The sequence below is a fragment of the Rhea americana genome, unplaced genomic scaffold (genome assembly GCF_003343005.1).
Source record: "Rhea americana isolate MKP2758 unplaced genomic scaffold, rheAme1 scaffold_156, whole genome shotgun sequence".
Lineage (NCBI taxonomy): Eukaryota > Metazoa > Chordata > Aves > Rheiformes > Rheidae > Rhea > Rhea americana.
Window position 1 is genome coordinate 1,799,768 of NW_028185661.1, and position 19,258 is coordinate 1,819,025.

Below are 19,258 nucleotides of genomic sequence, written 5' to 3' on the forward strand. Positions count from 1 at the left end.
AAACACACATACATGCACGCAGGAAATGTTACCTCTGATGCTGTTCTACCTTTGACCATACAATTACTATGATGTTTCCTCCATTTTCACAACCACGCCCCCAAWATAACTGCCTAACTCAAAAAAAACACAGAAAAATTATTGCTTGGCAGATGAACATTAATGGACGAGGAAAAGGCAGAAACAGGTGGTAGCTGAAAGTTCAGAGAAGAATGATGYTAAAGTTAAACTTGAGCAACAGCTTCCTGACTAATTTATTATCATACCTGCTCAGAACTAGAACTCTCTGTATCTCCTGCTCTACTCATAAAATAAAAGCCAAGTAACATGAAAAGTTTATTTATTTAAATAATTTAACCAAGCCAACTTACTATTTAAACAATAGTAAACAAAACAATAAAATGAACAATACTGCTTAAGCCCTTCCCACCCCTGAAAGGAAATGGTTAAGAAAGGAGGAAAAAATAAAAAAGGACAGATTATAGAGTAATATTTTAAAGGAGGTATTTGAATGAAGACAGTATCATAGTAAAATAAATCAAAAGGGGGAATTTGTTCCAAGAGGAAGCCAAGAAAGGAGAGAGAGTACAGCGATCCAGAAAATTATGAGGAGTATAAAACTAAGTAGTGGTTATGGTGACAGGAAACCATTTAGYTTTATTATGCTCAGATAACATGGAGTGTAATTGTTTATAGAAACATCCAACTCAAAGGAAATTTCTCAGGACAATGGGATATCTCTCAACCGAGAACTGAATAACCGGGTAAACACCTCAAGCTTCGATACATAGACATTGGCTTTCTACATCTTGTAAGACAGCATGGAAATGGACTTTCACTTTTTGTTTGCAGTAACATACTGATGGAGAAGATGCAATCATGAGCATCTACCTGTGGTTTTCAGCACCCAGGCTCTTTGGGGAATTCATCTGMAAGAAGATGGGCATTTTTTCAAAAGCACTTGACGGCGTCTGACTCTGCCGAGGGTAGTTCAGCTTGGCCAGTGCAAACTGTGAAAATCCCCTGTTATAGCCTCACATTTTAACGGAGAGCAGCCACAGAGGGTATGTAAATACAGACAAATTAGAAACAAACAGCGCTGGTCAATGATGGCATCATTTCCTTGACTCTRGAGTCAAGCAGGGTCAGACTGAGTCAAAGTGAGACGCATGCGTTAAGCCCACGCGTGATCTCAGCAGCTCTAGGGAGATTATTCATGTGCTTGAAGCACAGCACAGGCTGCAGCCGGCGGCCGAGCAGAAATCCTACCCAACCCGTCTCCTTAGCCCTGGAAAACTTGCTTTTACTTATATCCTCAAAAGCAAAGCAAGCATATAGCATTGACTATGTGCATGGATTCCTCAAAATAACATATATAGGAGGTAAAAATACTGTGTGGTCTTACCAACCAGTGGAAAAAGTATTCAGAGAGGACTATTTATCTCAGTTTAACTTACAAACCTGAAATGTATCCCAGAAAACAACATACAACATAGAGTAGGAAACAAAAAATAAAGACACTGGAAAATATTATAATCTCATCCTTCTCTGCGGGAGACTAATTAATACGCCAATATTTCAGATAAAGTTCCTAAGAAACCTTTTCCCTTGTATTCATATGTCAAAGTTCATGAGCAACGAAAGACTTTTGAAATTTTATAATCAGTTGAAATTCCCCTGACTATGTCAGGATAAAAGCAAATAAACCAAATTCAAGTTAAAAATCATAGTTGACAAAAGTAGCCACACAGATTCTTTTAATCAAATAGCTGGAAGCAGAATTCAGATTATAAATGTGATGATTTAACAAAATGTCTGCGATAACTTCGAGAGTCCCATAGCCTTTATTCTTCTGCTCAGTGCAGAAAAATAAGCCATTTAAAATACTTCYATCCTAATATTATTAGTAAATGAAAAGCTTTCCTCAACAAGAAGTATTTAGACATACCAATGTATTAATATTTAAAAGAACAGAAAAGTAATAAGTTTTACACTAAGGGAAAAACCATAAGTGCTATCTTTCATTCGGCTCACTGGCAGCCAGACCAGCATGCGCAGCTCTTGTTTTAGGGATTTTTCCTTACCTTGGAGTGAAATAGTTTTTTCTCCCTCTGCGATAATGAGTTTTGTCAGCTTCACTGTTTATACGTGAAACTGAGAAACCGTTAATTGAAATAAAAAAATGAGTCACTGTTTCCAGCAATTTTTGCCAATGTTTTGATGGGTGTCAATCTAAGCCTAATTACTGAGTTTTCTTTAAAGCAAGAGGCAAACCTGCGTATTTGAATTTGGCTCCTTGCACTTATTGCACTCTCTAGAGAAATGTCAATTTAAAAGCGTAGCTAAACAGGGTTTAAAGCGCCTTTAATGAACGGTGGCTCATAGAGACCTATGGTAAATAAAACCAGAATGAGAAAACACGTATTTTGCAAGAAGCAAATGAGAAGCCTTTGAAGCCTTTCMGCTGGTACGATTCACCGTGGCACACGGTCCGTCACTAACGCCGCCGCCGAAGCCGGCTTCCAGCAGCTGCGAGAAGCTGGCTGCGCGCCGCAGGCGAAGGGCCCGCTTTGCGCCCCCAGCCCCCCAGTACGGTCCTCCGAAACTTGCTGCATCAAAGCGCGTCCCGAGGAACTCGCCTCCTCTTGTCAACGTGCTCCGCTGCTCCACAGGATCTCCGCTGCGAATTACCGTTAATGGCCAAGCTAGAAACCCTAAGGGAGCTTTGCAGAAGTACGTGAGCTCACCAGAAATGCAAGCGGAGACCTTCTCATGTGTTTATTGGGCCTGTAATTGGTTTCTGGGACTTGCGCAGAGGTGAAAAGGATGACGGARAAAAGAAGCTTTATATCTACAAAAGATAAAACAAAAGAAAAACCAAAAACCAAAAAGTACATTTGCATTGTGGGGGTGCATGAAGACAGTTAAGAGACATTGTAAAAAGCAGTCTTGAGAAGTCATTTGTGTGGCAAACCAACAATTTATATGGCCCTATAAACATTATATCCAGTTATATATACAGTGATTCTCTAACTAGGAATAAACTAATTATATATTACTAAACAAAATTGGGTTAATATTATGGCAAGATATTCTTAGAGATGTACAATTATGTATAGAGAAGATGAAATACATATTTTCATAAGTCATGTACCAGTACTCAGGAYAAACTGAAGACCTTTAAAAAACTGTTGATAAAAACAAAGGCAGACAGTCCTACTCCTGAATACTTTCACTGCTCTTGAAAGTGAATGTGCTCTTCTAGGGAGATGGGAAGCTCGGTTAAAAACCCTTGTGAGTCAGGCAGAGTGGTAATTTAAGCCTGTCCCTTCCCTTCAACTGGCTATTTTCAAAATAATAATAATAATAATAATAATAAAAATCAGTAACTTTCCAGTAAATTTCAAACTTGATTTATGAGCCCCTGAGTATTTTCTTGAACCCCTCCATAACTGGAGAAGCCCACCAGAAAACAACTAGATAACCAAATCAGCATTTTCTAAATGAACACAGAATAAAAAGAAGAGCCTTCCATAATCGCTACCTGTTTCTTATTTATCATTGGCACAGACGTATGAGCTGGAGTAGAGGGCTCCCCCTCCCCATTCCTGGCTTGCAGGTCTCTGCGACTGCACTGCAGAGGACCGAATTTCTGTTTGCGCGTTGTTAATGCACTGCTGAGGGTGCCTCCAGCAGCCATCTGATGCAGGGCTTCTCGCTTTGCCCGGGCAAACAAGAAATTGCAAATAGGTGCAAAGCTCTACTTCTCCCTCTTCCTCCTGTTCTGTGGGATCATATACCTTAAAGCATCATGAAGACATACGAATTAAGAGTGAGAGGCTGGCTAAGATGGTTAAGACATTGGTGGTCTTAGACTTGACAGCTTGCTGCCATCAGGACAGGAGGGTCCCCATCCCTCTGTGTCTCCGTCCTCTGCTTCCGGACACATGCGCTTGTGCTGGCTTTGAGGTCTGCATGGCCTTCATTGAGCAGCTTCAGCTCACTAAACCAGAGAAAAACTGATGCAGTCCTCCCTCAATATGTGTATATATACATATATATATATGTACACACACACACACACACATTTTTTTTTGTCAGGTTAGTAAATTGAATCATCTCACTGAGAAGTCAGAAGAGTGACAACGATGGCGCTCAGGGGAGGATAGAGGAGTAGGACAGCCGGTTCAACAGTAGGGAGCTGTTAAATAGGTTTGCCTGCTTTGTCAGAAGGCCCCAGGTGAGCGCACCCATCTCCTTGCCATGAGGCTGGGTAAGATATGCCCAGAGGATGATCTGCAGAATGACACCTAACTTGTGCAGCTTCTCCTATGCAAGGGTTTCACAGCTTTCCTAGGTGTTCCCTTCTCTGCTTGTAGCTAAGAAGTATTTCCTAGCATTTCCTAAATCTCTCTTGACGAAAACTGAGCCATTCACTCTCAGTCCTAACCGTAATGGATGTGGAAAACAACTCACCCATCACAACTGTTGCTGTATTGGCTTCTRAAGCGTTTGAAAACATTTTTCCTTTTTCAGTTTTCTCTCTAGACACAGCAGGTCTTTCAGTTGTGCTTTCTGCTCCTTTCTGTAGACTGCTCTCCTGTTCATGTTTTCTTGCCATTTGCATTGTTTTTTCCTGGATGCCCTCCAAAGCATCTTCACCTGTCAAAATAGGGTACTGTAAATGAGATGCAGAATGCCAGCCAAAACCTAATCAATGTCAAGTAGAGCAGACTAGTTACTTCCCAGGTCTTATACATAATATTCCTGCTAATACCATGCCGCACAATTTTTCTTCTAAAGCATCATCATACCACTAACTTGTACTTAGGTAACATTCTGAGAACAAAAAGCCTCAAACTAAAAAAAATAAGTATATAAAATAACCCCACCTGAACATTGTTCACTTCAATAAAGAATTATTTCACCAAATTATTCCTGGTAAATTCCTCTTGGTAGAGCAATAATACAGCTGGAGCAACCAGCTTATAGTTGTTAGAAGTGTTTAAATTAATTAAATGAGCAGCAAGGCCATTTCATGTGTCCCAAAGGAATTTTGTAGGCCATTAGATGTCAGATGAAAATGAGGACTTATATCCGCTTTGCATAATGGACAAATCCACTGTGAATGGCTGAATGAAGCCTAATAATGAGGATAAAGTGAGTTTTTCTATCATTGCTCTCTTGTATGGTCATTTTGGTTTTGCTGTAAGACAAACTACTTATGATCTATGGAAAATAAACACTTTAATGTCATTCTAGAAGTAGCCTAACACTAAGATTTCAGAGTMAAAGATATAGAGACTATATATGAAAACAGACTGCGGACATTGAAGGCCTTTTTCAAGTTAAATTAATCCTGGAATCATCTGTACTGATACAGCTATGAGCCAGGAAGGTCACAGGGCTCAAGAATATCTTTATGAAATTAAACAGAGAAAAATCTCAGTGCCAAAAAGTGAGAGGAACTTGAACATCAAGTAAATATTTTCTATTTTTTATGGTAGTGAAACTGTTAATTATGAATAACAACAGCTCCTGGGGAGGACGCTGGGGCACTGAGGGAGGACGTACRGTTTGCAGTAAGTTGTCACTTGGCAGTGGCAGACTAAAAGGGATGTCTAACAGACAGATAAAGCATGCTTTAGTGTTCGCCCTATGTAGCTTAATGTGCACTTACAAATTTCACGTGTATTTGTGGCATCTCTCATATTATAAATATACAGCATCATACTACCCTATCATACATTCAGCACAGCTTTGGACACATATGTATATTGAAGCTATTAGAATCACTTCCTTGGACTTCAGGGAACTTCACACCATACATCTGATAGATTGTGCCATAAGTGGGGGGGGAAACATGTTGGACTTTTTTTTTCTTGTTTTTTAATCCTATCTTTCTTTYTTCCCCTCACATATCTGTGAAACCATTTGCTTAATTATTAGGAATTTAGCTGAATAGTTGGCTACAATTGTTGCAATAGTTGGCTGCGGTTGCACCTCATTGACTGCTTTTGCTGTGTTGCTCCTCAGCACTGTTCAGGCCTTCTGTTAGGCCTTCTGTCCTAGGTATTGCAATTCAAAATTGTGATTTGTTTACACAGAGAAAATCACAAAACTTTTAACAGGAAGATTACTTTTTAAAGTTGCTACAAATCAGGCAATGTGATGCAGCCTCAGCATCCTCGGAGCCCTGTRTTGTCCACTTACTGTCCACGTTTCCAGAGGAGCTCTGCTGCGTTCCCACCTTCTCCTCGACACGAAAGGGGACCAGCTTCCCTACTGGAGGCAGCTCCTCAATCACAAAACAGTTAATGCCACCAGCTGGGCAAGCTGTTTGTCCTGTGTGCAAAATCCTCTATACTCAAACAGTTATGATCATATAGGTGCTTAAAACAATTCCAGCTCCTCTAGCAAGCTCTCTCTTTACTCACCTTTGTTAAACTTTTCTGAAGTCCCTTTGTCATCTTGGTCCTGTGTCATGGCCAACTTTAGCAAGTTCTCTCTATATTCACCACCACATTTTTCAGTCTGCAAACAGAACCACAACACACTGCACTTGTATTAGAATAAAACCKATTCTTTTACTTCTCTTTTTAATGATAATCTGAAAAGAACATGAAGATAATTCAGCAATTGCTAACTGAGTTCAAGGAAAAGMCCTTCCTCATCGTCAAATGCACATAATAGGCTTTACAGTATCTTTTTTACTATTGTGGGTATTACCAAAAATTTACTGCATTTAAAAGATGTAAAACAAATGATCATCTACTATAGAGTAATATAGATCATTCTGTAGGTGGACCTTGTTACACCACTTTTCACAGCATACTAACAAGAAAATTTCAGAGCTTGTTACTGTAGGGATACTTCTTTGTTRGAAAAAATGGCATTTATGCATGTATATATATTTATACATAATATACATTATATGCACTTATATTACACACAGTACTGTTAAATAATTCTTTGCCCATCTGCATGTTCTTGAGTTTTCCAAACAGGAATGAATGAACATGAGGCACTGCTACCGGTCTATGACAGATTCTCTTTTCTCCTCAGCACACAGCTGTATTGCCTTTTGCTCTCCTGGAAATTTTTGCCACACCACATCGTTACCCAACAAAGAAGAAGGGGCTGATCCTACTAGGATTTACCTCTTTTGTTTATATCAGTTGGTAAGAATTGTGTAGTTTAAAACATGGGGTTTTCATGGGGTCTGGGARTCATGGGCCCAGAACAGGAATAACACTTATTTTGATATTTGGCACAGAAATCTGAGCGGATTCAGAAACCTGAGTTAGAAAGTGGTACCCAGGGCCAGATGCATATGGACTGGAGTATCGAGGAGGCATCTGCTCCACTGTCACCTCCAACTGCACTGAGGGAAACCCCTGTGTTTCCGGTGATACGCCATCATTTAGCTCCAATCTGTTGATCCCACTTTGCTTTTGCAGGAATTCAGAGAAAATAAACTATATCTAACCAGGCCTGTTCATAGCCCACCTTCTTTGTGTGTGACAAACCACTGGAGCTGAGTTTGCATGTGTTCCTGCTCATAGCATCCACGCTCCAGTGCCAGAGTCCCATCACAGGAGGCACAGACAGCTCCGTTAAACCTCGGACAGCTGTCAACATTTCAAATCACTCTGGGTACGCATTAAGTTGAACCTCAGCTCAGGAATGTATCTATCTGGATAGTTTCAGGATGCACTGTGATATAAGACACTTCTCAGAGTTGTACTGGACATGGGAAGCATCTAGACCCTACACTCGAAGAAGTAGAATAACTGATAAACAGAGAAGAAATTTCTTCTCATGCAAAGCTTTCTGCMAAGTAGCTGGAACTCCTATGACATTTAATCTTCCCATTTTACCTGCCAGTTCTTACTCTCAGCTAGATATACTCCAACATTATCTACCTCAGTCCCACTGAATAAAAATCTGGAACAGAAAATAAATCACATAGATAAAACAATCTTGTGATTTGAAACTCATAATAGGGGCTTTGGAAGCAATGAACTTTGCTACTACATTATGTAACCAAATTAGGAACCATTTATCCTAATCCTGTCCAGACCCTAATACGATTATGATCGTGGCTTCCTAAATTCCATTTCTATGTTCTAGTTCACTCAGTTACTTAATGCTAGCTTCATTTTGCTTGTMTTCTGGCAGCATTTGGCTTTTATTGGCTTTGAGATCGGACAGCTCTCCTGTAGCCACATGTGCTGTCCTTTCTCCTAAAGCCCCTCATGCCTAGTAATTTCATGGAAGATACTGCTGGTGCCACAGCTTGAACTCTCATTGCAGAGTGAGAATCAGCATAAGAATCTGGCTGCTGAGAAGGAGAGAAATATGTTACCTTCACAGGTCATTTTCAGTCCATCCTAACAGACTTGCAATCATCTTGGCTGCAAGGCAGAGAAAAATCAAGCAGCAGGTGACTCCTTGCACCATGTACAAGTGGTGCAAGTGGGACTTCACTATAGCTTTGGATATATGTAGCATTCAAAAAGGAAAGCTCATTTTCAATCATGGGACATCAGGGCTAAAAGAACTGTTAGGAATGTTAGTTAATTCTTGCAAGGGTGGATACGGCATCTCCTGTTTGCACTAAGTAATGCTGTACTCGGGGAGTCATGACATTGAAAACAATGAAGGACATATAAATATTAGAACTGGCATTTTAAATCTTAAAAGGGAAGTAACAAGAGCTTGCCTTTTTCTATATCAGTGGTAAAATCAATTTAAAAGTAAAGATCAGGATGAAATAAATCTTAATCATCACAATTGTACAAGTGCTTTTGGAGAAAAGATCGAACTACTTTTGTAAGGGAATATAAATCATTATAGATCGTCCACTGTATCTTTGCAAAACTAAAATACAAAAACTAAATCAAATTAAGCCTAGAGACTAATGGCTCTCTTGTAATGTGTCTATATTCTACCTCTGCTATGAACCAAGATTTTTATTTCACTGTATGCTTATATTCAGTTCATAACCTTTTAATTTCAAATTAACCACAATTTCAGACAGCTCACGTAACCCTGGTATTTTCTTCCCTCCTTTTTGGATCTTCCCATTTAATAACTCCTTAGGGACTTCTTTCTCTTATTCGCYCAGAGAGTCCAGAGCTCCCATTAACACTAATGAAAATGACACACAAATAACGAGAGGACAGAGTAAACCTCCCGTTGCCTCCTCTGGTTTATCACAGTATATCACCTGTCAGTGGTATCTATATTCTGTCCTAAATTCTATAGCAGTTTGGCAATACCCTTTCCTTCTCTAACTAGCAAAATAAGAGTTCACCTTTTCAGGCATTATTTTTTCTTTGTACTCTCTGATTTCTCGATTTTGTGACATATCTTCCTGCTGGTGGGGCAGCTTGTTTGTCACTTCTCTTTCTGAAGCATGGCATGCACTGTAAGGGACAAGCAAGGGTCCCTTCAGAGAAAGTACAGTTGAGTTCCCTTGTAAATGCTGGTAGTGGAGAGGAAGGTGCTGAAAACTCCTCAACTATATTCATCAATCAAGAATTAAACCATTTGGGGCCCTTTCGACCTCAAGGTCCTTTTTAGGGAAGTGCTGCCAAGTCTTAGAAGAGCATATCCTCATAGCAATCACCATAGACCTGCCCTGTTTTGGTATTTTTATATACTCAATAAAGAATATGCATAATTTTGTGCGTGTGTGTGTGTGTGTGTGTGTATTTATAGACTAAATAAATATGGTTTTCACTTTTATTTTTTCCCGTCTTACAAATGATGCTTTGCAAATGGTTCTGAAACAAAAAGGCAAAGCAGTTATGTCTCTGAAACCTACCTGGAAGTTGTTCCTCCTCTTCTTCCACTTTTAGACCGAGGGAAAAGTTGCAAGGGAATTTCCCTCGCCCTCTCAGCTCCTGAATCGTCTTTCCACTTCCTAGAAGTGTGTGTGGATGTGTGGACTGGTCAACAATGAGAAGATAGAGACAGTCAGTGAGAAAAAGCACTTCTTTCTACACCGATCCTTGGGATCCGGTTTGAGACCCTGAACTCCATACAGTTTTTTACTGCTATTTTACCGCTATGATAGCCCATGCCACCAGGGTGGCAACAGAACGTTGYGCAGTTTCAACCTGCTTTGAAAGTCATCTAATTTAACAGTGATTCAATTGTGCTTCATAGAGAACAGTCCAAATGCCAAGGAGATGTACTGATAGCTGAGCTAATTTTCTCTGTATCGAGATTGTTTTGATAACTTGGCCTTTCTGGCATTAGAAATCATGAAGCRGTTCTTCCCACAGAACGGTACTAACGAAAGGTCATTTCTCTCCTTGTCTAGGGTCCTGTGGATTTACTCTGTAACAGGAGAGTGGGTGTATCCTCTCTTTGCGTTGTTCAGCCCAGCTGGGCTAGCAGCCTTTTTTGCTGGTAGCCTTGCCATCATTGTCTGTTTCTACAGCTTTGGAGAGTTCCTCAACCGTATGATATGGGGTCAGTTCRTATTTTGTTTTTCACTTCTTTCTAATCACACGAAAAAAATGGATCTAAAATGAACTCTTGTGATTGCCTTGTTAGGGGGGGTGAGGAAGTGAATACACTGCAGAGGCATTTGGGTGWCTGATAAAAACTTCTAGGTCCAACAACAAATAAATCGGAGCAAGAATCCCATTCCTACCAAATAAAGTGTGGGCCAGTTTTCTCTAACATGGCTTSAGAAACATCTCTTATCTTCTCTGGATTTTGAATTCCTTCTCAAATAATGGACCACAGAAGCAAAGTATCTGTGGCTAGTAMTCCTATGCCACATGCAGTGTTTAGTGAACGAGGGAATGGTACTGCCTACTAACAATTTATAAGAAGGCAATGTATCCAGGTGAGAGCATCTCTATAGCTCCGTAGTAAACAGCACTTTTGAGAACATCTCCCTTCTGCTTCTGTAGTGATATAATCAGCAAGGATTTAAAGAAAATGAAAGTCAGCCTACATGGAAAAATAAGCAATTAGAAAAAACCCAAGTGGTTTGGAAAGAAACATTCACCAGCTGGAAGGGGAAAAAGAAGCGATGAAACTTTGGGGTTTGGTGTGTTTTTTGTTACGTTTTGTTTTCCTTCTGGTTTTCTCTTTCCTTTTTCATTCAAGACAAAGTTTTTGAGGATGAAAGTGTTTCTGTCAGGAAAATGTGTGTATTTTATTTAGGACAAATGTGTGAACATTTGCAATTTCTTAAACTAGATTTTTGATGAAAAGAAAAACCCTGCAAAAAACACCTCTGAAAATAAACAAGACAACCTCCCTCTGTTCTCAGGGAACATGTGATGCCTGATCTGTTTTGTGAAGTCTCACAGGCCTGTCAAGCCAAAGTAGAGTGTCTATAGCTAGTCTCTCACCATTTGTACTCTGCTACCTAAAAGCAGCAGATTGACTTTCAAATGTGCTGAATAACCAGCGTCAGTGCTTGATACCTTCGTAAATAAGATGCTCGCTCTACATATCCATGTTTGAAAATTTTGACTATGTTCTATTCTTGCATAACTACAGTATGTGATGAAGACTGCTGGTAACTGAAGACAGATCTGTAGGCATTTTGCACAAACTCCGGTTTAAGAGGCATTCACAAGAAAATAACTACTACTAATATTTTTTGTTTCTTATATTCAATTAAAGACCGTGCCATCACCACTAAAAGACAAAATAGGTCTTGTGTCACGTGTCAGATCTTACACAATCTAAGTATCAGATCTTTTCATCATCAAGTAAGGATTAGTTATTCCAGGCCTAGAATATGCCTGATGCAACAACTGAAGATAATCAAAATAAAACTAATTTGATTCTCAAGGTGTTAATTGACAGAACAAAAGGTTGTGCCAAATAGAGATCAAATTAGCTGCAAAAATTAGCTGCATTTTGAACGGCTGACTTAAATGAAATATATTCACTTAAGAAGGAGATGTTAATTCAAGAGATTCTAACAAACCAAGGCAAACATCCAAATTTCTCTTCTGTATTCCCAGAAAGGCTAAAAAGCAGTCCCAGTTGCGATAGTGTAACTGTAGCCTCAGAGAACATTTATGTATAAATGTTCCATACCTTATGTCCTCCACTATGTCTGATGTGCTCTTGTGGTCCATGGAGGTACCTCTGTGTGGTGGGTCTGTCCCTCCATTCATGCTTCATGTTTTTCAAAAGAGCCACAAAATCATGGTCTTAACAATTACATGATATTTTCATCCACGCACTAGGTACTCATCCTAATCTGTCTGTGTAATCTCTTGTTACTTTAAATGTATTCTCAACTCTTCATCTGCAGGATTGATAGCATTACCCACATTTACTGTACATTGATAAAAAGTTGCAGTCTGCATCCCAATACCTGGCTGCTCCATAGTATCTGAGTCTGTAGTTTGATAATATGGGGGCTTGGAGAGCAATAACATCTCAGTGAGTTCCTGCCCATTGCCCCCCACTTTTTCCTACTCTAGCACACATTCTTTTTTTTTTTTTGCAAGCAGAGTTGTTTCTAACTTGGATTTTTCTCCTGATCCATTTCCCAGCTGTGTCCACCCAAGAGAGCAGCAAAAGTTGCTTAAGCTGGTATTGATAAGATCCCAATACTGTTGAAACACAACCAGAGGGAAGCTATTCCAAATTATAGTGTGCCAGAGTCTTAATATATTCCTGACTGAGACAAATCTTCTGTTCAGCACTGCCAGAGTAAAAACAGATGCAAATTGGATGAAGATGTGATTCCAACATACCTTTTTTTCTYGCAGCAAAATGACTCCATGTGCTTCTTTTGTCCTACTCTTTTCCTGTCTCTCCTTCCTATAACAATAAAGGAACTGAAACAGTTAAAATACCYCTGTGGAAGAGCAAAAAAACAAAACAAAGCAATCTGTGGTGGGAAAGGACAAAGTTCTTCACCTCTTCTTAACATCCACACCCCCCCATCATGGAAGTGACATGTGGAATATTATTTTGAGCTGGCACTGTGATTTGGTCTCCTGCTCGCAGAACAGTGATTTATGCACAGACCACTGCCATCCATACCTAATGGCATCGCATTTCAAGTTGACATAATGCAAACAGTGTGGTGACATCCTTCTGCCTGTGCCTTCGAGCCAGGCTGAGGCCCCAGGGCTGAAGCACAGGGACTGGCTCAGGTACGGTACCACTATGCCGGTACGCACCGCAGGCACTGCCAGGGCCCAAGTTGAGCATAAAGAGCCTAAGGACCAACACAGCCTTGTAACGAGGTGGAGGGTAACAGTTACTCCCTTTTGATTCCTGCTCTGCCCCTAAAAGCCACAATTTGAGCTGCAAATAATGTAATTGTCCACTGGCCTCCTACTGGCAAATCTAGAAACAACTTCTCTGACACCACCTGTTACCACCAAATATACCTGTCCTACCAACATCTACCACGATGCTCCCACACAGCATCCCTCCTGCATCCAGCCCCACCTGGGCTACTCTGACCAGTCCCAAAGACAAAAGCTCCAGAGTAGATACTACTTTTTCCTTCCTTCTTCCCACTTGGAGCAGGAAGACATGCTGAGCTTGTGTCCAGAAACATTAAGATAAGTTTTGTTTATTAAAGRATACAAGAAGTGATCAACAACTTCACAAGTGTTAGAAACTTGGCTTCCTGTGGACTTGTATCTTTTAGCCTACTGTAGGCTTCAAAGGAAGCTTTTCCCACAGTGGACTCTGTTTTATAAGGGCTGTCTTCTACGTTGCTTCATAGCTTCAGGCCACTATAATTTTTCCTAAAATAAAAAGTACCAGCTATGTAAATACTTATTCCTTTCCACCCATAAACATATAATTAGCTCCAAATTATTCCAAAGTCCATGGATGGCAGCTTTCAGCTATGAACAAGTAATTTTTAAAGCTATACATCCTGTGCTTCACAAAAAGATGTGGTATCATTTCTGAGAGCTGGAAATCCAGGCTGCCTAGTAATATAACCTTGTTTTTCCCTCTTCAGAGCAGCCAAGAGATGCTAGACCCTAAATGTGTTTTATTATTTATAGACAAACTATTTCATATAGTATTTGAGGTTTTAAAAATGTATTATTTCTCATTTGCCTCTCCCTCCACTTGCACAGTCGGATTCATGGTAACTAAGGCAACCCAGCTGCAGAGGCTGAGTGGCATAGGAAATAGTATCAGTAACGACATTTTTTGTTTTAAATCCCAAAGTTTCTACAGTACTAGACAATGCTGAGTAATACAGAAACTCCAAAGAGGATAATTGGAAACAATAGGCTGATTCTTTTACTGCCATAAACTTACCTCAGCTAAGAATTTGGCTGCAGGGTCTGAGTACCAAAGATGAATCGCGTGATATCTTCTCTCATTCCTGATGGGTAGAAAACATCACGTGGACAACTGATCTGGTTTTATTTTGATCTGTCAAACAGCAGCCCTCAAAAATAAAGCAAAACAGTTTCCCCTAGGATTTTGCTCCTAGTGAGGCAAACAATCCTCAGGAGAAATTCAGATCAAAGTTCTCCAAAGTAGAAAGAGCAACATTTAAGGTGAGGTCTCTTCTCCGTCACTAGTGTTTGAAGATGCAGTGGATTCATTTGTTTACACTCATCTGGCCTGAAACATTTTCAGCAGCTGCTTCATCTCAGTACTTTGAAATGTATGTGAATAGGAGCTAGATGTGATCCTGTTGTCCTACTGACTAGCAACAACTAGCTACACTGCGAGAGATTTAAATGCTTCCTTAAGGAAACCAGGCAAATCTCTTGTAAGATTTTACAGCCACAAGGTGTCTGTCGAGTTCAAAGAAAACATTCCTCCCCAGGTAGTGGAAATGTCTTTTGAGAGAAACAGGGGTGAAAAGGAAGCTGGCCCAAGCAGGGTAAGCCTGGACCGGTAGTGAGAAAAGGAGCAGCAGCCCCAGCAAAACACTTCGCTGGACTTGCAGCTCCCTCTTCCTCTGGAAGGGAAAGCTTTGGCCAGCAGCTGGCTGAGGAGCTCCAAGGCAAGCAATACCAGAAYTAAACATATTTCCAAAGCAAGGGAAGTGTTACAGTTTACTGCAAGGGGTAAGCCAGTACACTGTGGTTCACACACAGAGTTATTGTCATGGGAAAAAAGAGATTTACAGAGGAGTAAATCCCTTGTGAAGACAAGGCCCAGGACATGGAGGGATGTCCTCTTCCAGATTATCTAGGAGCTCTTGAAGACACCGCTGATGCAAATACAGAAAATTACGTGCAACTACACACAGTCAAAGGCATTGCTGAACTGTATCCAYCCAAGGCTGAACTAAAGTTATAGGGCAATTTTCTTTTTTACATATTTTCCCTCTTCTTTTTGAAGCACTTGTCTGTGAAATGCATTTTACATAAGTAAATGTTTTAGAAAATGTTTTAGGAACTGATTTCCCCCTCCCCCCAGGTTTTATTTTTGTACTTACCTGCTTGTGAAACCAAGATCCCTTAATACCATATCACCAGCTACTGTGAAACCCAGCCTATGTGACAGCACACTAATCTGTGCAATGCAAAGTAATATGATAATATAAGACCAAATTCTTGATGCTTTCATTTTATTTATCAGCTACTGAGTTGAGATTGTAGAAACCCAAGTGGCAAATCAATTAATGCAAAGGGTATTTTTGTGGGGTAAAAAGTCAGTCTATCATCATATTAGCACAGGCTTAGTTATGAATGGCAGTTTTTGTATGAACTTTAAAACGCTCATGTTCTGCAGGTAATTACCAACCTAGACACAGGTTCTATCTTTCTTTATCACAGCCCTGTTACTTCTTTAGTGTCCTGGGGCATTTTAAATAGAGCCTCCTATCTAGAAAATATTTTCATTTGTTCTATTACACCTTTAAGGACAAAGAATAGTCCAAATTATATACATTCCTTTCAGTGAAGTAACAATGTTTATTTCTACAATTTCACTATATTGTCAGTGACGACTGGAACTCAAGTTCAGGAGGAAAACAGTAGTAATTAAAAGCCCAGAGTATGCAAACCAAACATTCACGTTTACTTTTGCCTTCTCTATTCGTCCTATTTGTGCCACAGACTTATGACAGCATATTTATACCCTTCCTATTTGTCAGTCAAGTTGCAGATTACCACTGGGGTACAGGAATCTAGCTATTTAAAGAAAATATCCATCATCTGTTACATGCCTTACTGCTGCTGACAAGTTTATCTGATGATCCACTGGAGGGAGACACGATCAGCAGCTCTGGCAGTCCAGGCTTCCAGTTTCATCATTAGAGGCCAAACATATTAACAGATGCTTGCTAATATGTTAGCCCCTGGCATAACAGGCTTTTCTTCTTCTTCTATCTTTGAAATACTTATTTGTACTCATCAGCCTGAAATATTTCCAGGATCATTTAGGAAGGAAGGACTGCAAGGCCTATGTTGCATACCTGCTCAATTGCTGCATGCTATGTACACTGGAAAATAAATAAAATTCAGTGGTYACAGAGTTTCAGAGACTCCAAGGTCTTCAGATAAGGAAAGCAGCTTTAGAAGAGGGTTCCCTGTGAGCGGACAATCCTCAACAGGAGAGAGGAGAGGCTGAGGCAGTGTTTTAGGTGGTGGGAATTCCTCATCAYGCACGGCTGGTGCCACTTCAGGGGCCAAAGAGCAGAATATCTGATCTCTGGCGGCTGCTCCAGAAGGATGTCGGTAGTAGGTCCTGAGCCATCCTGGCCAGCCACATGAGGATGCTTTGGATATCTTAGCTGCAACATGTTGTGTGCAGGAATTAATATCTGATGTCTATTCAGGTGGATTTTTTTAAAAGCTTTTTCTATATTCTTATACCAACCAGGCTAGGCTTAGATGTTGACAGATACTTCTTCCCACTAGCAAAGCACCATTAGTTTCAATGTCTTTAGCCCATGGTAGATTTCAAATCGTTCTTTGGAAATCAGATAACCTCCTGCTTGCTAGGTACATCCTAGGCACGTTCAGCCTCTGCAGCACTTGGGCATTTACAGCTTGTTCAAGCTGTGCGTTCATGGCTCGCTCTTTGCCCCAGTCCCCAGGGATGCTGACAGGCCGGGGACTGGTTCACATCTTCCTCCATAGCAGCACGCCTGATCTGTGAGAGGATTTCGTTACTGTGTCTTTTTTTAAGCAATCTGTTCTGCTCTGCCTCTAAACAGGAGATTCAATAGTAATACTGGACTACAAGYGCAAAGGCAAGTGAAGCCTCCTCTTCAATCCAAACAATCTCTCCATGAACACTGAAGCCATGAAGTAGAGGAAAATAAATGCAGCTGTGATAAATCCTTTCTCCAATGCATTGCAGCTTCTGGTGAAGCCATTATGTCATCAGGCATATGGAAAACTGGTGGAAAATACAAAATGTTTGCCTCGTACATGATAACTCTGCAACTGCTATGAATAAGAAAATTGTGTTCATCTGTTTACACAGATTTCCCATCTCTTGCACAATATACGTGAGGATGTGTCCATGGTTAAAACTTGTCACTGGTAAAAGAACTCCCTCGTGAGCTTGGCACCACTCTGTAAGAAGACCTGTGAATGCAAGCCAGCTCTTGTTTGGATTGCCCTTCATCGAGTCTGGAAAAAATTAAGAGGAGGGATAATTTTAACACTGCTGTGACTTCCAAGCTAGATAGATAACAAATTGGGGTAACAAGGACTGTAATTAGGAATGTCTGCTCAGAAAGTTCACCACGAAGCCAAATTCTTCTAACAAGAAACATTCTGGAATATTAACACACATAATATTTTCCCCCCATTTTTAAGAAGAAATCTGAACATAACACTTTCTTCCTTTTTCTTGGTTTCAGTTAATCTTGCAGCAAAAAAAAAAAAACTAATTATAGTGACTGTATGATTGCTTTGACAGAAAGCATGTTAATTTAAAGCTCTGTTTAACATAAAGCTGCCTGCCATATAATTACATTCCATTCACATATTTACTAATCTTGTTCAATATAGTTGATTTCTGTTATTAGCCTCAACATCTTGTTAACATCTAAAACACCAGAGATGTGCTTTATAAACTCCAATAAACAGGCAAAACTGACTCTAGTGCAAGTCTTCTTTAATGGTCAATATGAAAAAGAAAGATCTCTCTGTTGTCAGTGGTGCATTTACATGAGAATTTGAAACTAGGCACAGTACTAGTGCCTGACTCCCTCTTCATTGCCAAAGTACTCAGATCACCAGCRTGTAATTTTCATCTTTTTAATGCTGCTATAGCTTAGTAAAAATGAAACACATTATAAGCTGCCGGTGAGCAATAAAAAAAAATAATAATGCATATATCTATGCATTAGGTTCTTCTCACATGTTAAGCAACCGATAAAATTTTAGCTTGGACAATTAATGTACTAGCTTTCAAACTATATTAACTCTACCTGCCATGGAAGATGTGTGCACATTCAGTAATTCTAAGTTTATCTGGATTACAGCGTGGGCCCTGGCAGGATGGGGTGGTTCTTTCCACGTCCAGCAAGAGGCTGTGCATGGCTGATCACACCCTCAGCCACCATCAGCATGGTGACTACCTTTGGGTTTTGATGGCGGTGACTTCTCTGCTGAAATACAGAAGCTTGAGAAAATTGTGTAGCTTTTGTTTCTTTATTTAAAAGGGAATTGGAAAATAGAGTGCTTTCTATTATATTCTGCGTGCTGCTTGGAAAAGGGGGAGGCTGGATCCAAGCTGTGTGCTTTGAGAACAGGATCAAGAATGTTTTCCCCAAAACACAGATGCTGGGATCTTTGGCTCTGCTTCAATTCTTTCTCCCTAACTTGTACGAAGCTGCATAAGGCAGAGAGTGCACATCAMTGATCACAGAGTGCCACCGTCCCTGCGATTTCAGCAAGGCTGTACTGYGGTAAGCTGAGTAGGGATCTGGCCTTTACAACATTTACACTAGATTTCTTGTCCAGTYTCCTTTCATCTCATTTTATTCTGAGCAAATATGCAAAGCCAGTCAGAACTGTTTATTTATAGCTGTAGATGTTCATGGCTGTATAAATTAGAAGTTATTACTGAATGAGATGCCCGCCCACTCACACAGTGCAGCTGTACAGGAATCCTTTCATGCTGCTTGTCTGTATACAGTCTAGAATGGGGGGGAAAATGATGTGCTCCCAGTCAAATGAAGGGATTGCTGCTTGAACCCTTGGGCAAAAAACCAGCAACTTATTTTTTCCTCAGTACAATGTGCAGTACAACAACCCCAATTATCTAGTACTCTTTAGCTCTGTCACTTCTGTTTGGCATAGAGAGA

The 19,258-nt window shown here is 40.2% G+C and overlaps 1 protein-coding gene across 1 annotated transcript in view; it reads left to right on the forward strand.

Moving 5' to 3' along the window:
• ADTRP (androgen dependent TFPI regulating protein) overlaps nt 1–18,018 on the forward strand; it is a 31,761-nt gene extending 13,743 nt beyond the window's left edge. The window contains exons 4-6 of the mRNA XM_085299915.1: nt 7,066–7,181; nt 10,334–10,485; nt 17,153–18,018. Of these exons, the coding sequence (XP_085156041.1) occupies nt 7,066–7,181; nt 10,334–10,485; nt 17,153–17,196 (312 nt within the window). The 3' untranslated portion in view covers nt 17,197–18,018. The remainder of the gene's footprint in view (nt 1–7,065; nt 7,182–10,333; nt 10,486–17,152) is intronic.
• Nucleotides 18,019–19,258: the final 1,240 nt, after the last annotated feature.